Source organism: Lutjanus erythropterus, chromosome 21, assembly GCF_056507025.1.
Source record: "Lutjanus erythropterus isolate fLutEry1 chromosome 21, fLutEry1.hap2, whole genome shotgun sequence".
Taxonomy (NCBI): domain Eukaryota; kingdom Metazoa; phylum Chordata; class Actinopteri; order Lutjaniformes; family Lutjanidae; genus Lutjanus; species Lutjanus erythropterus.
In genome coordinates, this window is record NC_139337.1 from 22,167,927 (window position 1) to 22,183,095 (window position 15,169).

General features: G+C 38.8%; 1 protein-coding gene across 1 annotated transcript in view; it reads right to left on the bottom strand.

Moving 5' to 3' along the window:
* Window positions 1-15,169, bottom strand: part of ptprn2 (protein tyrosine phosphatase receptor type N2) — a 183,741-nt gene that overhangs the window by 149,874 nt on the left and 18,698 nt on the right. Inside the window, exons 2-3 of the mRNA XM_084746815.1 lie at window positions 12,887-12,937; window positions 2,608-2,721 (exon numbers count right to left, since the gene is read on the bottom strand). Of these exons, the coding sequence (XP_084602941.1) occupies window positions 2,608-2,721; window positions 12,887-12,937 (165 nt within the window). The remainder of the gene's footprint in view (window positions 1-2,607; window positions 2,722-12,886; window positions 12,938-15,169) is intronic.

A 15,169-nucleotide genomic window follows, 5' to 3' on the forward strand; every position in this document is an offset into this window, starting at 1 on the left:
AACAGAGACACTAAGACTTTTCTTTTAGTTATAATTTTGAGCTTATAAGCAATTATTGACTGAGAAAGAACTGCTAAATTTAAGCCCAATTAAATATTAATGTATAATTTATTTATTGTTGGAAATTTTACGCTCCATATATGTTGAACTGTAGACATGTTTCACTTTTCTGCATGTTCAGCTGACTTGCTGAAGTAATTAACTGGAGTTAATTGATTAAAATTAACCAAGTGAACAAGTTTTTGTTTTTGTTCACATTGTTTTTCAGTGTCAAGTCAAGTCAAGCACTTTTTCATGCAATTTCAATGTGCATTTTCAAGCTTTTCCAGCACATTAGACCTGTGGTAAATTACATATTTATATAAATATACTCAAAATTAGTATTTCATTTCTTCAGCACCTTAAATCAGATGTTATTGTACTATAAACAATCATATTTATCTTTCATGATCATTTTTTATAGAAGGGTGACACATTAAAAGGAAAACAACAAAATTCCATGTTTCAAAATGTGTCACCTATCTATAAGTACATGTATGAACTCTGTATACATTATTTTCACCTATAGTGAGCACATCTTTCTTCACAGGAGACTTTCTGAGAAATTATTTAGCAACCTCCCTGATCTGTAAAATACAGTATATATTCATATATATGACCATTCATGCTATTTTTAAGTGAATTGTGGGTATTTCCTGGGCAGAAAATACTTTTCCAACAGACAAACCAGCAATGGATCCATAACGGCAAACTGCCAGGAAACTCCTATCATTTATAATAATATAATAATTAATAATTTAATAGACATGCACCAACTTAAGGTTGTTTATTTGCGCAATGTTACACTCGAGAGCGTTCTTTACGTTATTAGCATCACTGAATTGCTAAAAATGCAGTTAAGCAGCATCAAAAACATTTCCAATAACTCCAGAGCGTTGATAAGTCCAAAGTCAAAATATACTGAAGAAAGATAAATTTCCAAAATCCACATATTCAATATTTGTTGGCGTTTGGACTTTCAGAAAGTGCGGTCACAAAACTGTTCTGAAGCTTGTCGCACACTAGGGAGTCCGCACCTGTATTAAAGGGGTGGTGTAGCAGCTGTGATGAGCAGGTGTGCTGTCATGCTGTCTAGCTGAACTACCTGTTGTACAAACATTATTTCACCAATAATAAGAACCAAAGTACAAATTTGTTTGTTTGTTTCAGGTCCATAAAACAAAGTATATATTCCAATATGCATGACATTAATGCTATTTTTAACTGAACTGTTGGCATTTCATGGGCAGAAAATAACTTTCCAAGAGTGCTGAAGTTACTTGTTGGAACAGACAAGCCAGAGCCATTTGTTTAGCAGTTACAGCGATGGATCCATAACAACAGACTGCCTGGAGGCTCCAGTCATTTAATCCCAGGAAAATATTCATGAATTGCTTTTTATTATTGGAGATATTAATAATATTATGGAACTGTGGACATGTTGCACATTTCTGCATGTTCAGCTGACCTGTTGATGTAATTCACTGGACTTTATTGATTAGAAATGTAGCACCTGAACACTGTTTATACCTGATTTCACCTATAATAAGGACATAAAGTACATATTTATGTGCAGGGAACATCTTAACAAATTATTCAACAATTCCTGACCTACAAAATGAAGTATATATTCAGATATACATGACATTATTTAAGCTTTTTATTTACTGAAATACTTGGTTAAGTTATGTTTTCAGAATGTGGAATATTAACTTTGGCGTCACCAAAATCAACATGGATTACAAAAAAGAGAATCTGAAAAAAAATGCAGCTTAATAGGCTTGTAATCCCTCAGTCTTAACACAAATGTTGGAATTGAATGGGCAGAAAATACTTCCAAGAGTGCCTAAGTTTTTGAAACAGAAAAGCCAGAGCCATTTGTTTAGCAGTCAGAGCGATGGATCCTTAACAACAGACTGCCTGGAGGCTCCAGTCATTTCTAGCTGTTGTTCACACTGTAACAATCATCAGCAAGAAGAAGAAGCAGCAGCTCTGTCTACCAGAGCCAGGACGAGACACGCATACAAAATCAGCCTCTTTAACGTGACCAAACTGAGGGGATGCATGACTCCAGCAGGACTTCAGGAAGGGAAACTTTACCCACTGATTCTTAAAATTCCTGTTGTAACTTCACTCATAATAAACTATATAGTTACATCTTACTGTAAATTCACAATATGCCCCTGAATACGTAACCTGTTATGACAAATACATTAGCAGCTGCCACTGATTGAGTGGGAGAGACTGTCTGACGCGATTACCCCACACACCTCACAGTTACTCATCCACAAAATTAGCTCTAAATGTTCGACCAGCATACAAGCCAATTAGATTGGCTGCTGGAGTTAGGCGATGATGGCGAAACAATGGCCCGATATGAGTCAAATGACCTGTTCTAGCTCAATGGTGCCGCGCTGTGCTAGCCAAAGAGACAGATTGGCTTATTTGGCTTGCTTCACACAATGCTAGTTGACAAGCATTTGCTGTAAGCCCTGTACATGACTGATAAAGGCTGAGAAAAAAAAAGACACCCGGACGAAGACAGACAGGCAGACGGGGAGTGTGTACCTCTGTGAGCCAGTTTCTGTAGGAGGATCCTGAGGCGCTGCAGAGCAGAGGAAGAAATATCGTACGTGTACAGGTCTGCACCGGCCAACGCCTGGCACCGTCCAAACACTCCATCTACAGAGAAAAGAAAGAGGGAAAACAAGCTCATGAGGGACGTGTTTTCACAGCTGAAAGTCAGAGGCACACTTTACAAACATGTCTGTGGACATTGATTGTTGTCATATTCAGGGATGTTGCAATATACCGGTATTGACAATAACTGATACTTAAAGGTACAGCTCATCCCACAATCAAAAGTGCATGTTTCCCCTCTGGACTGTAGTGCTGTTTATCCATCTAGATTGTTTTGGTGTGAGTTGCAGAGTTTTTTTAATGGAATAAATGGCTTTTGACTCGTGTTGCTCAAAGCACCAGAAAATACATTTGAAAAATTCAAGATCGGTGTATCTTTCCAAAAATCATGACCAAAGACCCAGGTGCAGTAGTTTCATGTAGGAATTACTTTCTTTCTAGTAGATAGAAAGTCATTCCTATAGATCCTACTGAAAATAGTTCACAACATGGGGTGTGGATTATCTTGAGTAACAGTCAGGATTTCTGTAAGGATTATATTGGAGATGTGGCAGACTGAAATATCTCCAAAACTGGATAACTTTTACCAAAAAAACCCCTAGATGGATAAACAGCACTATTAGGAATGAAAAAATATGTATTTGTGATTTTGGGGTGAACTGTCCCTTTAAGCCAATAACCTTTATTTAGTTATTCCCTTTATTTCAAATCATTTTGGCTGCAAATAAGAAAACCTTCACAAGAAAATGGTTACAGCCTGAACCACATATATTACAAGACTTATGAAGTTTTTCTATACAATGGAGAAATCGACATTTTGTTTAAAGTTGCAAGTAAGCAGATTCAATGGATGGATACAATACTTTAATACTTTAATACCATAGAAATAGGCATTTTATTCTTTAACTTTTATGGGTGTGAACTTTTTTGGGTGTAATCAATGGGCAAACAATTTCTCTACCATTGTAATCTAAATTAAATCAATGAAAACTCTGATGAAAGTGGGGATTATTCCAGTCTGCTTTCTTTTTTTTTTTGTTTAAATATTTCTTTTGTATAGTTTGCCTGATTCTGAATGTGGCTGTATCTGTTATTTTGTTTTGTACTTGAACAGAATGATTTATGAGATTATCTCAATAAAAACATTAATTGCAACAAAAAAAAAGAACAGAGGAAAACAGTGAATACAGGTACAGGTGGGAGTATGATTTCATAGCTGAAAGTGGGAAGCAGACATTAAAAAGATGTGAGAAATGTTTCTGGACAGTGATTGTTGTGTGACAGTAAAATGACGTCTACCTGTCCAGTGTAAATGTTGTAACGTTGTGTGGTACCTGCAGTGTCTCTGCACCTCTAACCGCCTGTTTTGGGGGAGCTAATAGCTGACATTTTTCGTCTGACAGCACCACGATAAGCAGCCGTTCATGGCAGGAAGGACTTTATCAGGGACCCTGGTAATCTCCCTATCAGCAGGCCTCCCGCCTCACTTGATACAGGTTGCTAGGCAACCCACGCCACAGAGTCCCTATCAGCCCCATAATTCAATGGCTGGTCTAGACCTCAGAAGGATGCTGAGGCTCACGGGGTCAGCGAGCAGTGTGCAGATGTAACGCCTGGAATATAAATGACCCGCGTCGTCACCTTCTCTCAGCTGGAGAGATAAGTCCATGCATCTTGTTGGCTAAACTCACTAAATGAAAAGTCCACCTCGCGGATGATCTCTGGAGATGGATCCTGCAGATTCTATCTGAGCCGTCTCATCTGTGAGTGTGCAATCATGCGTACTACCATGTGAGAGTATATGTGAGGATGCCACTGTGATTAGACGGGATCTAATGATGTGAATCAACACGTTGTCATGCACCACAGCATCCCATTAATTAGCCCCAAGATGTCGGACAATGACAGCAAACATCAATGGTACGATTGATGCTCAGTGACGTGTCGGGTACCGTAGAATACACAAACACCGATGTCCATTACATGCTGTAATTTTCTGCCATTTTTACTCTTGAGATATAAATATAGATGAGCACGTGTGTGTATGCAGTTTATGATCTAATATCTAACAATCTTCTGACACAGAGAGGTGGATACTGATGTCGAGCTTCATCTTTCACTATGAAAGCTGTTAAAATTCACCTGCTCTGTGCTGCAAGAAAGGGCCAATATGGAACAGATATTTGTGACAGTCAAGCTACTTGAATATGTAACACCAAAAATGACTGTTGCAGGCCAGATAGCAAGTTGAAGCCATAGACTGCATATTAAATAGGGTTAAATCCTATTTAATATACAGTCTATGGCTGAAGCAAGCTGTTCCCCCCCGCCACCTCGTTCTCAGACTGGAGGAAGCTCAGGAAGACTGCAGGAACACTGCAGGAGCATAAGATGCATGCAATATTATAATATGAGAATAACAAGCGAGGACGAGTCCTACACTGTAAGTAATGTAATGTGATTTTGACTGTTTGTGTGCTTTTTGGAAATTATGCAGAGGTACCAATAAGGAAAATAACAAAATGTCCAGTAAATATGAAAAGCTGCTCCTGTGGAAGTGGAGTGGACTATTTGTATCAAGAGAGGAAAAGAGAAATACTCACTTTTCACACAGCATGAGTTTTCCCCTTTGACCAACAGAAAGTAATTACAGTGCCATGTTCTGTGTGAAATCCAGTGACTGATAATTACAAAGATAATAATGTGATGTCAGACAAGCCTCTAAATTGAATTCTTATTCTAAGTGAGAAGCGGGTGTTTTCCTGACCCCCCCCTCCCTTCACCTGTGACCCGTTAAATGACAGCTCTGTACAGGAAAAAGCCAGTGGGAGGCAGCCAGAGAATTAGCATAGACGACACAGCACAACGCTGAAGGGAGTTATTTTAGGATCTCAAACAGCGCAGAGGAAAACTTCCCACCTACAGATGCACAGATCATCATCACAGACGTGTCTGAATCACAGGACGTCAACTGTCTCGATCCTCTTCGCCAACACCATCCTCTCTTTTCTAATTATATTATCCAAAGCAACATGGTTAATATCAGAAAATAATTTGTCCAAGGACTTCTGGTAGGATTTGTTTCTCCCAGTTAGACCCTAACAACACATATTATGTAAGAAATGAGGGAAGGCTGGTGACATAACAAGTGACGGGAAGCTGTTAAATGTTTGATGCTCTGCATCCCTCATTGGTTTCCATGGCAACGGCCACTGTTAAACATGTTACTTCCCCTCTCCGTTGTCAGGGACATTCCCGATAGCAACCAGACACACAGACGAGCAAAGCACACACAGGGATTTCAGAGGTATTTTACAACAAAGAAATCCTTGTAACAGTTGATTGATTTATCGAGGTGATGCTGATGCACTCGGAGCCACATGCATGATGAATCACAAAGCACCGGTCTGTCACTTTCTCGTGTGTATTATTCACAATACTGAGATTATCAAAACAAGCAACAATGGTTCATTGTAGCTGACAGTTTACAGGAAACACTGATTTTTTTTCCCCCTCCATATTTCTGACAGCTAAAAACAACATTTTAATTTCAGGCTTGAAGGAGCACAGCATGTGTCTGATGCATGGAGGGTTGTCCAAATGTGAAAAAACACAGGAACTGGGTGCAATTAAATATCATAAAGTGTCCATTAAAGACAAAACACAGACAATTCCCACACACACATATATACACACACATCCACATGTGTGTATAGTAAAATCTAAAAGTATCTATTCAATTTCACTCAAGAATGTCCTCTTAATTACGGCAAACTGCAGGATTTTCCCAAAAAACAATGCATAGATTCATAAAAAAAGGATCAGATAAAAATAATTCCTCTCGCCTGCATCCACTCGTATTTTACATCCTAAGAATGAAACTTGACTTTCTTTGTGTTTACAAACAGCAACTGACAAATCCTACGGATTATACCTTTAAAATATATCGCAGATAACAGACATCATTAGCACAAGAGATCTTTGTAGGTAGGGCTGCACAATTAATCAAAATATTATTAAAAATTGCAGTAAGGCAAAATGCAATATTCAGACATTCATCTTGTTTTCCAGAAAAGAAAAGAAAATGTTTGGTAAAGTGTAGGGTTTATTTTCACTGCCGTTTTATCTGTTGATTACTTTCTTGATTAATCAATCAGTGTTTTTGATCAATAAAATGGGGGGAAATGCCAATCAGTGTTTCCCAAAGCCCAAGATGACACTCTTAACTGTCTTGTTTTGATCTCAGCTTAAAGATATTCAGTTTCCTGTCATGTAAGAAGAATAAAGAAACCAGAAGGCATTCACATTTAAAAAGCTGGAATCAGAGAAATTGTTTAATCAATTATCAAAACAGTTGGGGATTACTTTAATCGCTGACTACTAATTGATTAATTGTGGCGGCTCTTGCACAGACCTCAACAAATGTCACATCATCATGATTTTAATGGTGTTTCTTTTTTCCCCCCCAGTGAAATTTGTAGGTCCAACACATTCAAGGATATGGGAATGAAGCAAAGTCTATCAGGCAGAGCAGGACACAGCGATGCTCTAATGATCATCTGTCAGGTTTAAGGAAATATTAAGCTGACAATAGATCAATTTGTGCCTCCTTGCAGGACAAGGCTAATGCTGTCACTGTGATGAGCAAACGGCAACTGCAATGCAAATGAACCTCGATCAATGCAATCAATAATGCATCAAACCGGCCACATAATAAGTCAATCAATCAATCTTTAGATGTACAGTCCTGCAAATCTGTGTCACTCTCACTAAAGAGAAGCTCTGTCTGGATAAGTTCCATGTTGACAGGAATAAAGAAGAAGATTTACAGCCAAAAAAAAAAAGGTAAAGAGCTCTAAATCCAGACAGCGTCTCTCCTCCCACTGTGACAGACAGTGCGACACCCGGCTGCCGCTAAAGCTATTTAAACTGTGAAAGCTAATGCTCTGGGATAACAGGAGCAAACACTAAAGCTGACAGTCAGCAAAGCATTACGAAAAAGACTGTACGTCGGAGAGGAGGGGAAAGACGGACCCGGGAGACAAATTAAGACGTATTGGAACAGGTGTATTAGCTGTGCAACTCATGTCATGAAAATGAATAGGCCCAAATCAATGCAGCGAGACTGGGCAGATGCAGTGTGCTAATAAAGGAAAGAACAGAAACAAAAGCTAAAGTGATCAGGATATGATTAATGAAGTGTTTACAGATTATTCAGGTCTTTTTTTTATGTGAAAATTGCGGCTTTGAAATGATAATTACATTATGCATGCACCGCAATCTACATGTAAATACAGAAATTAATAAAGATAAAGCAGACTCTCAGAGCTACATCAAAACATGCTGCCTGTTCAGTTTGGCTGAGGAATATAAATCAGGTCAGAGGTGGCAAAAGTACACACGGTCTTTACTCAAGTAGAAGGACAGATACTCGTGTTAAAAAAAAAAAAAGACTGGTAAAAGTCGAAGTACTGATTCAACTTCTTTACTCAAATAAAAGTGAAAAAGTACAGGCTCTGAAATGCAGATAGAAAAGTAAAAAGTTTCCCTCTGAAGGAGATTTCTACAAGATGTTTCTGTGCAAAGCAAACTGATCCTCAACTTTTCTCCACCGTCTTTTTTGTCTTGTTAACTCTTTCATGTTAGTGTTTTTCTCTTGTTGTGTCTTTCACATTGTTTTTTTTTTCCCTGTTATGTCTTTTAGGTCTTTTATGTTGTTTTTCATGTTGTTACATCTTTTTTGTCTTGTCATGTCTTTTATGTTGTTTTTTTTTTTCTTATTTTATGTTATTTTTCATTGTATGTCTTTTACATCATTTGTCTTGTTGCATCTTTTATGTTGTTTTTCCTCGTTATGTCTTTTTTTGTCATGTCTTTTATGTTTTTGTCTTGTTATGCCTTTTTCATCTTTTTGCATTTATCATCTTGTTACATAGCTTTTAGTTTTGTTGTGTTTTTGTCTTGTTATGTCTATTTCTTCTTGTTATGTCTTTTATGTTATTTTTCATCTTCAACTTTTTTGTCTCGTTGCATGTTGTGTGTGATGCTCACTGAAGGATACAACAAGAAATCTCTTCTGTATTACTGTCCCATCCATTTAGGTTGAAATCAGCACGTGCAATGATGCAAATTAATAATAATCAATAATTGCACTGAAATGCATTAAAACTAAAGTAACAAGCCTGTTTTGAAAATGTAAGGGACAGATATTTGTGTAAATAAGTTGTCAGAAAAATAAATACTCGAGTAACAAAGTATTTGTACTTAGTTATTACCCACCATGGAATAAGGTTTATTATTATATTTATTTTTAACATATCTGTTTACTTCTCCCATTATATCCAACCAAAGAGCTACTTAACTGTGTCTTCTTATCACTTCACGTTTGTTTGTTCTTGGATTTGCACCCACTGCCTCAGTGCTCCTCCTCTGCCCATGCAGATTGTTTGGGATTATAGATTTTGTAGTGGTTTACTTAAAGTGTTTGTGCTGCAGTTGAACTAGTTTCAAGCTCCAATCAATAGAAGCATCACCTAAATCATTTAAATCTAAAATACAGCACGGGTGTTTCAGGCAGTATTGGCCCAAGTGGAGGCAAGATAACCACCAATCGATGAAAACGCTGTTGGTTAAGTGTTTAATAGGAGCCAACCGGTGCCCTCAGGGAAACATGTAGCACTTATCCGCTGTACTTTAGCTTAGCTTATCATAGCAGTGCAAGCCACAGACTCTAGAGAGTTGTTACATCAAATTAAAATGCATTTCCGGTCTCAGGGTAATCACATATCCTTTTAGAGGAACCTCTAGGAGAGTATTCCCCTGAAGATAGAAATAAAGATTTGAAGAGGTTGGTTTCAAAATGAGACATGACAGCAGATGAGCTAATGATATATGGAGGCTGGTAATTGACCTACTTAATCAATGACACAATAGCAGCTAAAGTAAAAGAACATACTGAGGAAACTCCTTCCAAAAACTGACACTTCATTTATTCAGCTCTTCACCGACAATTGATCAAAGTAGACTGTGGCACTAAATTTATCACAAACAGAAAGTACACATTTGAAGAAATGCTCACACCCCTAAGTCAGTATTTACTGTAGTACCTGCAACTTCAGCAAGCTGTAAACATTAAAGGGTCATTTACAGACAGAGGTCTCAACCAATTCATGCAGTATCAGTGTAGAGCTGTGAAAAATATCAAAATATCACAACATATTGATAGTGCTGTGTGCTTTTCATGGCTCGTCTCGTTTATTGCAGTTGAATAACATTCATCATGTTACATTTGTACTTCAACAAAAGTCTAAAATTGTATTGTCCTCAATGATGTGCCACTTGAGGCTGTGAGTCCTCTGCAACGGCCGTGGCTTTGACTCCTGCCTGTGGACCTTTACTTAATGTCACACAGTTGTCAGACAGAAACGAGAAGCCTGTTTTTGTTTAGGCCTACTGTGTGAAATCTAAGACCTTTTATTTAAGAAATAAATAGATGCAATTCTCTGTTGAAGTTATGTCTCAATGCAGAAAAGGAACAGAAGTCGCAAACTCAAATACAGTTCTTGGGTTAACAATTTTGTGAGCATTCAGGCTATGTGTTTCCTACAGCTGAACCAACTGGATGGCAAAACATAATTGATGTAAACATGTGCACTGTGTTTATGTTCAAAACTAGGCCACATCTTGAGTTTGTGTGATGGCTGAGTGTGAACAACTGCAGTTAGATACAATCAAACTGAGCACCCCGTGGCTTAAAAGCTAGTGTATGGATGCTTCTTCTTCTGTACAAAGTTGAAGGGAAAAGGAACCTGGACAAAAGCAAGCTATATTGTCTAACTACTAAACTAATTATGGATCACACTGTGAGAAAAAAAAAGATTTAAATCATTTTCATGCATCAATGATTGCACCATAAACCCTGGAATCAGAATCAAACGAGACTGTGAGGTGCACTGAGATTCTCAACCCACTTAAAGGGTTTTTTCTACTATCTGCTTCATTGCTGTAAAATAATAAAACATGGAATGTGAATACTTTTTATATGCACCGTTATTGTATAAAATGGTGCTGATTGATACCACAGAGAGCAGCTAACCTTCCCTCCCTTCAGCCATCTTGCATGGCAACAGCACGGGTGAGGAGGAGCACGGCTGGCCCAGCCCAGAATAAACCAGGTTACTCCTTCAGGGACCTGGGGTAGAGTTGAAGTGGCAGACCTAGTTACTCCCCCTCATCCTCTGTCTGTGCCGTGGCTGCTGCTCATCAGGGGTCCGATGGAGAGTGACAAAGCGCAGATTGAATATACGTAGAGGTTTATGAAGCAGCTAAATAATGTCTCATTACTTGCATATTAGGTACAACATTAATCCAACATTAGTCTTTCTTGCCTGTATATATTTGCCTTCATCGAGCATAGCGCCTGTAATTACATTTCAGCATGAGAAGCATAATGTGAGTGCTGCTCCTTGGGCCAAAGCGGGGTAAAAAAAATAAAATAAAATAGAAGATGAAAAGATGTGAGAAAAAGGCACATTAAATCTAAAAAGAAATGACCACATCATAGCCTTGCATGATAGTCTAATATGAAACTTCCACACCCACCACGACCCTCCTGTCTGCCTCTGGGGTTTTTCCTGTCGAGGTGTCAGCGATTTCCCTCTATTAGGCTACACACAGCTCTGTACCAATGCAGTCGGTGTAATTAAAGTCAGTTTTTTACATTTCTCTTCTGCACTGCTTCCTCCTAAACTAGGTTAATATGGAAATAAGGGAAGAGATCTCAAAATTTGCTTCTCTAACATGCTGCAAATCCACAGACTACTGCTCACTTTTAGATCTTAACCCTCCACAGATATCTTTAAAAAAAAAAAGGATTGATACACTTTCATGTCTGTATGCTACATGTAGCTACAGCCAGCAGCTGGTTAGCTTAGGTTAGCATAAAGACTGGAAAAAGGGTGAAACAGCTAGGTTGTCAAAGGTGTTTTTACATGAAAACTTATTACCAGAGGAAATAATGCAAATAATGTATCTATTTTTTTGTTGATGATGATGCACTGTCATCTTATGAATTTATTTGTTTAATGTTTGCTTTGTGTAATGGTGAAAATAATCACAAGAAAAAAACATTAATATATCATCAGGAAATAATTCATTACACATCCCTACTAAACTGCAAAAAGATGAAATACATGAGGTTACTAATTAAAAAAAGCAGCATGAAAACTAAGTTGTACTGAAAACTAAGCTGACACAGAAACAAAACAAAATGTTATCTCAGGCAGTCCTCCTCTTTTTACTGACATATTAATATTCAAACTGGTCCTTATCCTGTTTTTCATTGCTTACCCTGCGTGTTATTCCACGCTGTTTCCTATAGGTCATATCATGCTTTGCATGTAATTTTATTGACTGCCAACAAGCAAGTGTTCCCTTTGCTGGCTTCATCTTGTTTGTGAAATTGATTGTATGATGAATCTGCAGAAAGTAAATGAAGTGAGCAAAACTCAGTCAAACAAAACAAACAACCTCGAAGTGCAGGCATTTAATCATTATGCTCTTGAGGCCAAAAACAAACATGCAGGGAGATAGATGTGGATCCCCGGTATGCATGTAAGCACAATACGTCCCATGTTGAAACTGTCCACCACGGGAGAATACATTAACCTTTCACGGTGGCGCCGTCATGAAGATGATCCTCGATATCGACATGCTATCAATCCCCTTCAAAATTAAAAGCCCACTGTGTGATTCTGCTGAATGCCGCGCTGTGAAAAGCCCCGACATTTCCCCTCCATTCATCAGGTGACGTGTTGCCATGGCAACCACTGACACAGACGCATCCATCTTCACAAGACAAGACGGTTTGAAGATGAGGTCGTGACCACTTGGGGTCCGGGGAAACCTTGACACACCCCGCTGGTATTGATAGAAAGCTTTGTAGTTAGTTAGATGAATCATTCTTTCTTATTGTTGCAGCTCAGCTCCCAGATGTTTTAAAGCTTTTCTTAAACATGACTCATATGTCTTAACTGTGCTGAAACATATGCTGTGAGATAGCTCTATCTATGTATAAATCCCCGAATGATTAAAAATAGCCAAGATGTCTGTAGTTCAGTGTGGGGTCGATGATGGTTGTGTACCACAGGGAAGATGTAGAACATAATGAGGTGTTGTGGGTGTGCACGACTCTCTGAGTCTGACTTACCATTGACGCAGAACTCATACGGTGTGCAGAGCTCGTCTTCAAACAGGCAACCTGGAGAAGAGACAGAAGACATACATTTAATGATTAGTCATGGCTCAACAACAAATTTGCAAATTGATTAATTGTTTATATATTATTTATATATTATTTATTCATATATCAAGCAAAAGTGATTTTTTGGTCCAGCTTCAAAAGCTCACTAATTTACACTCAATATCTTGTTTGTCTTAACTGGTGCAAAAACCAATGGCTAAAAGCAACAATCTATAGTTTTGTTACCCTTAGATATAGCCAGGCTAGCTATTAACCCCTGCTCCAAGTCTTTAGGATAAATTAAGCTACAGCTAATTGACAGCTCGCTATAGCTAGAGAGTGGTATCAATCTTCTGATCTAATTCTCCTGCTGAGAGCCGGATGATACCAGAACCATAAAATCTTATTTGTGTTATTAGTACAAAGACCAAAGCATAAAATCAACAATTTGGGGTTTTGTTACCTTCAGAGAAAGCCACGCTAGCATTACGTTTCCCCGTTTCCAGACTGTAGGCTCAGGTAAGCTAACCAGCTGCTAACTGTGGCTTCATATTTACAGTACAGATACGAGAGTGGTATCAATCTTATCATCCAACTCTGAGTAATAAAGTGAACAAGTGGTTTTCAAATGGTAGAGAGGACAACATAGCAAATGCCTTGATATTGGCATAAATGGAGACCATTAGCATACATGCTATACGATAGATGGCGGAATGTACAGACAATGTGCTAAATTGCAGTGCAAAATTAGCCCTCTGTCACAATTTCTAAATATGTCACGGCTCTATAAAAGTACAGCTTAGTACTGCATTAACTCTGGCTGTGGGCCTTGCTGCTAATGGCAGAGCCATCAATCATCAATTAGTGCGACTTCTCCTATCCTGTCTCTGACACTAATACCCCAACTCCATGGGCAACGTTTCCATATATGAATGTTGTATGAATATTAATGAACTTTAACGCTTGGACTAGGGCTGGGTGTTCCAGACTAATAAATGAACAGATGGCAGGAGCATTATGGGTAGCTGTTCCCTGTGTTCATATTTCACACGTGGGAGTTGCAGCGAGCAGAGGACTGATTGTTCTGCTCGCCGATCTGCACAGGTGATCCACCACATTTTCACGTTTCCAGGAAAACAGTTGAGAAAAAAAAGAGTCTGTGTGGTAGAGGTGTTACTGTCAGCCTTGAAGGCTGAATGAAGTGTCACATTCAGGGTCGAAACGTGCCCAGACAATAACTAGACCTTCAACGAAGAAACGAGCCACCTAGAACAGAACATCTGAGTTTGTTCAATAAAACAGTTGATGGCGTTTTCAGTGTTGGTAACACAGAAACAATCTGTAAACAACTACACTCTTAGAAATAAAGGTGCTCACTAGAACCATAGACCAAAGAGCCCTTTTTGGTCACTGGTAGAACCTTTTAGAAAAGTTCCACTTGGAACCCTTTCAGAGAGTTCAACCTAGAACCCAACATAAAGGGTTCTACCTCAAACCATCTGTGAAAGGTTTCACCCAAAATCTCCCATGAGAGGACGAAAGAGTTCATCAAGGATTCCAATGATCATTAAAGAACTCTTTCTTCCAAAAATGGTTCTCTGGATGGAAAGGGTTCTTAACGGCAAATGGTGCCCTTCAGGAAGAACCCTTTTGGAACCCTTATTTCTCAGAGCATAGGCCGAGCTTCTGCCCTCTTTCTTCGGGTCTTTTATCTTTGTTATTTGCCTCCCTCGGCTCGTCACTAGGAGTGACGTAATTGGATGCACCCTCTTGGCCCGGTGGCCTCGATGGACAGCAGTGAGCAGCTCATGACCGTGAATAAAGAACAGGCTGAGTAGGAGGAGAGGCCTCTGTCAGACCTCTTTAATAATGAGAAGAGATCGGTGCGGGAAGTCTGCTAATCAATTCACATAGACAGGACCAATAATCAGGACAGGTGCGGACGAGACAGGAACTTTTCAGGCCTCACTTGCCTCAAAGTTTGTTCAAGTTTCTTCCTCGCAGACCCATCATTAGTGTCATTATGCTGTTATAATTATTGAAGTCTTGTCCTGCATGTGAACTTGATGATACAGACACAATATGCAGCCATTTTGTTTGGAAGCTGAGGGCACATTTCATGAAATTACACCTTTTGGAGATAATGGCTTCAATATGTCAGCAAAATGGCTATTTAATGATGTAGAGTGAGGCATCATAACAGAGCTGTAAGGTCGCTCAGTTCTCTAGCACAAAACTAAAAGGCAGAAT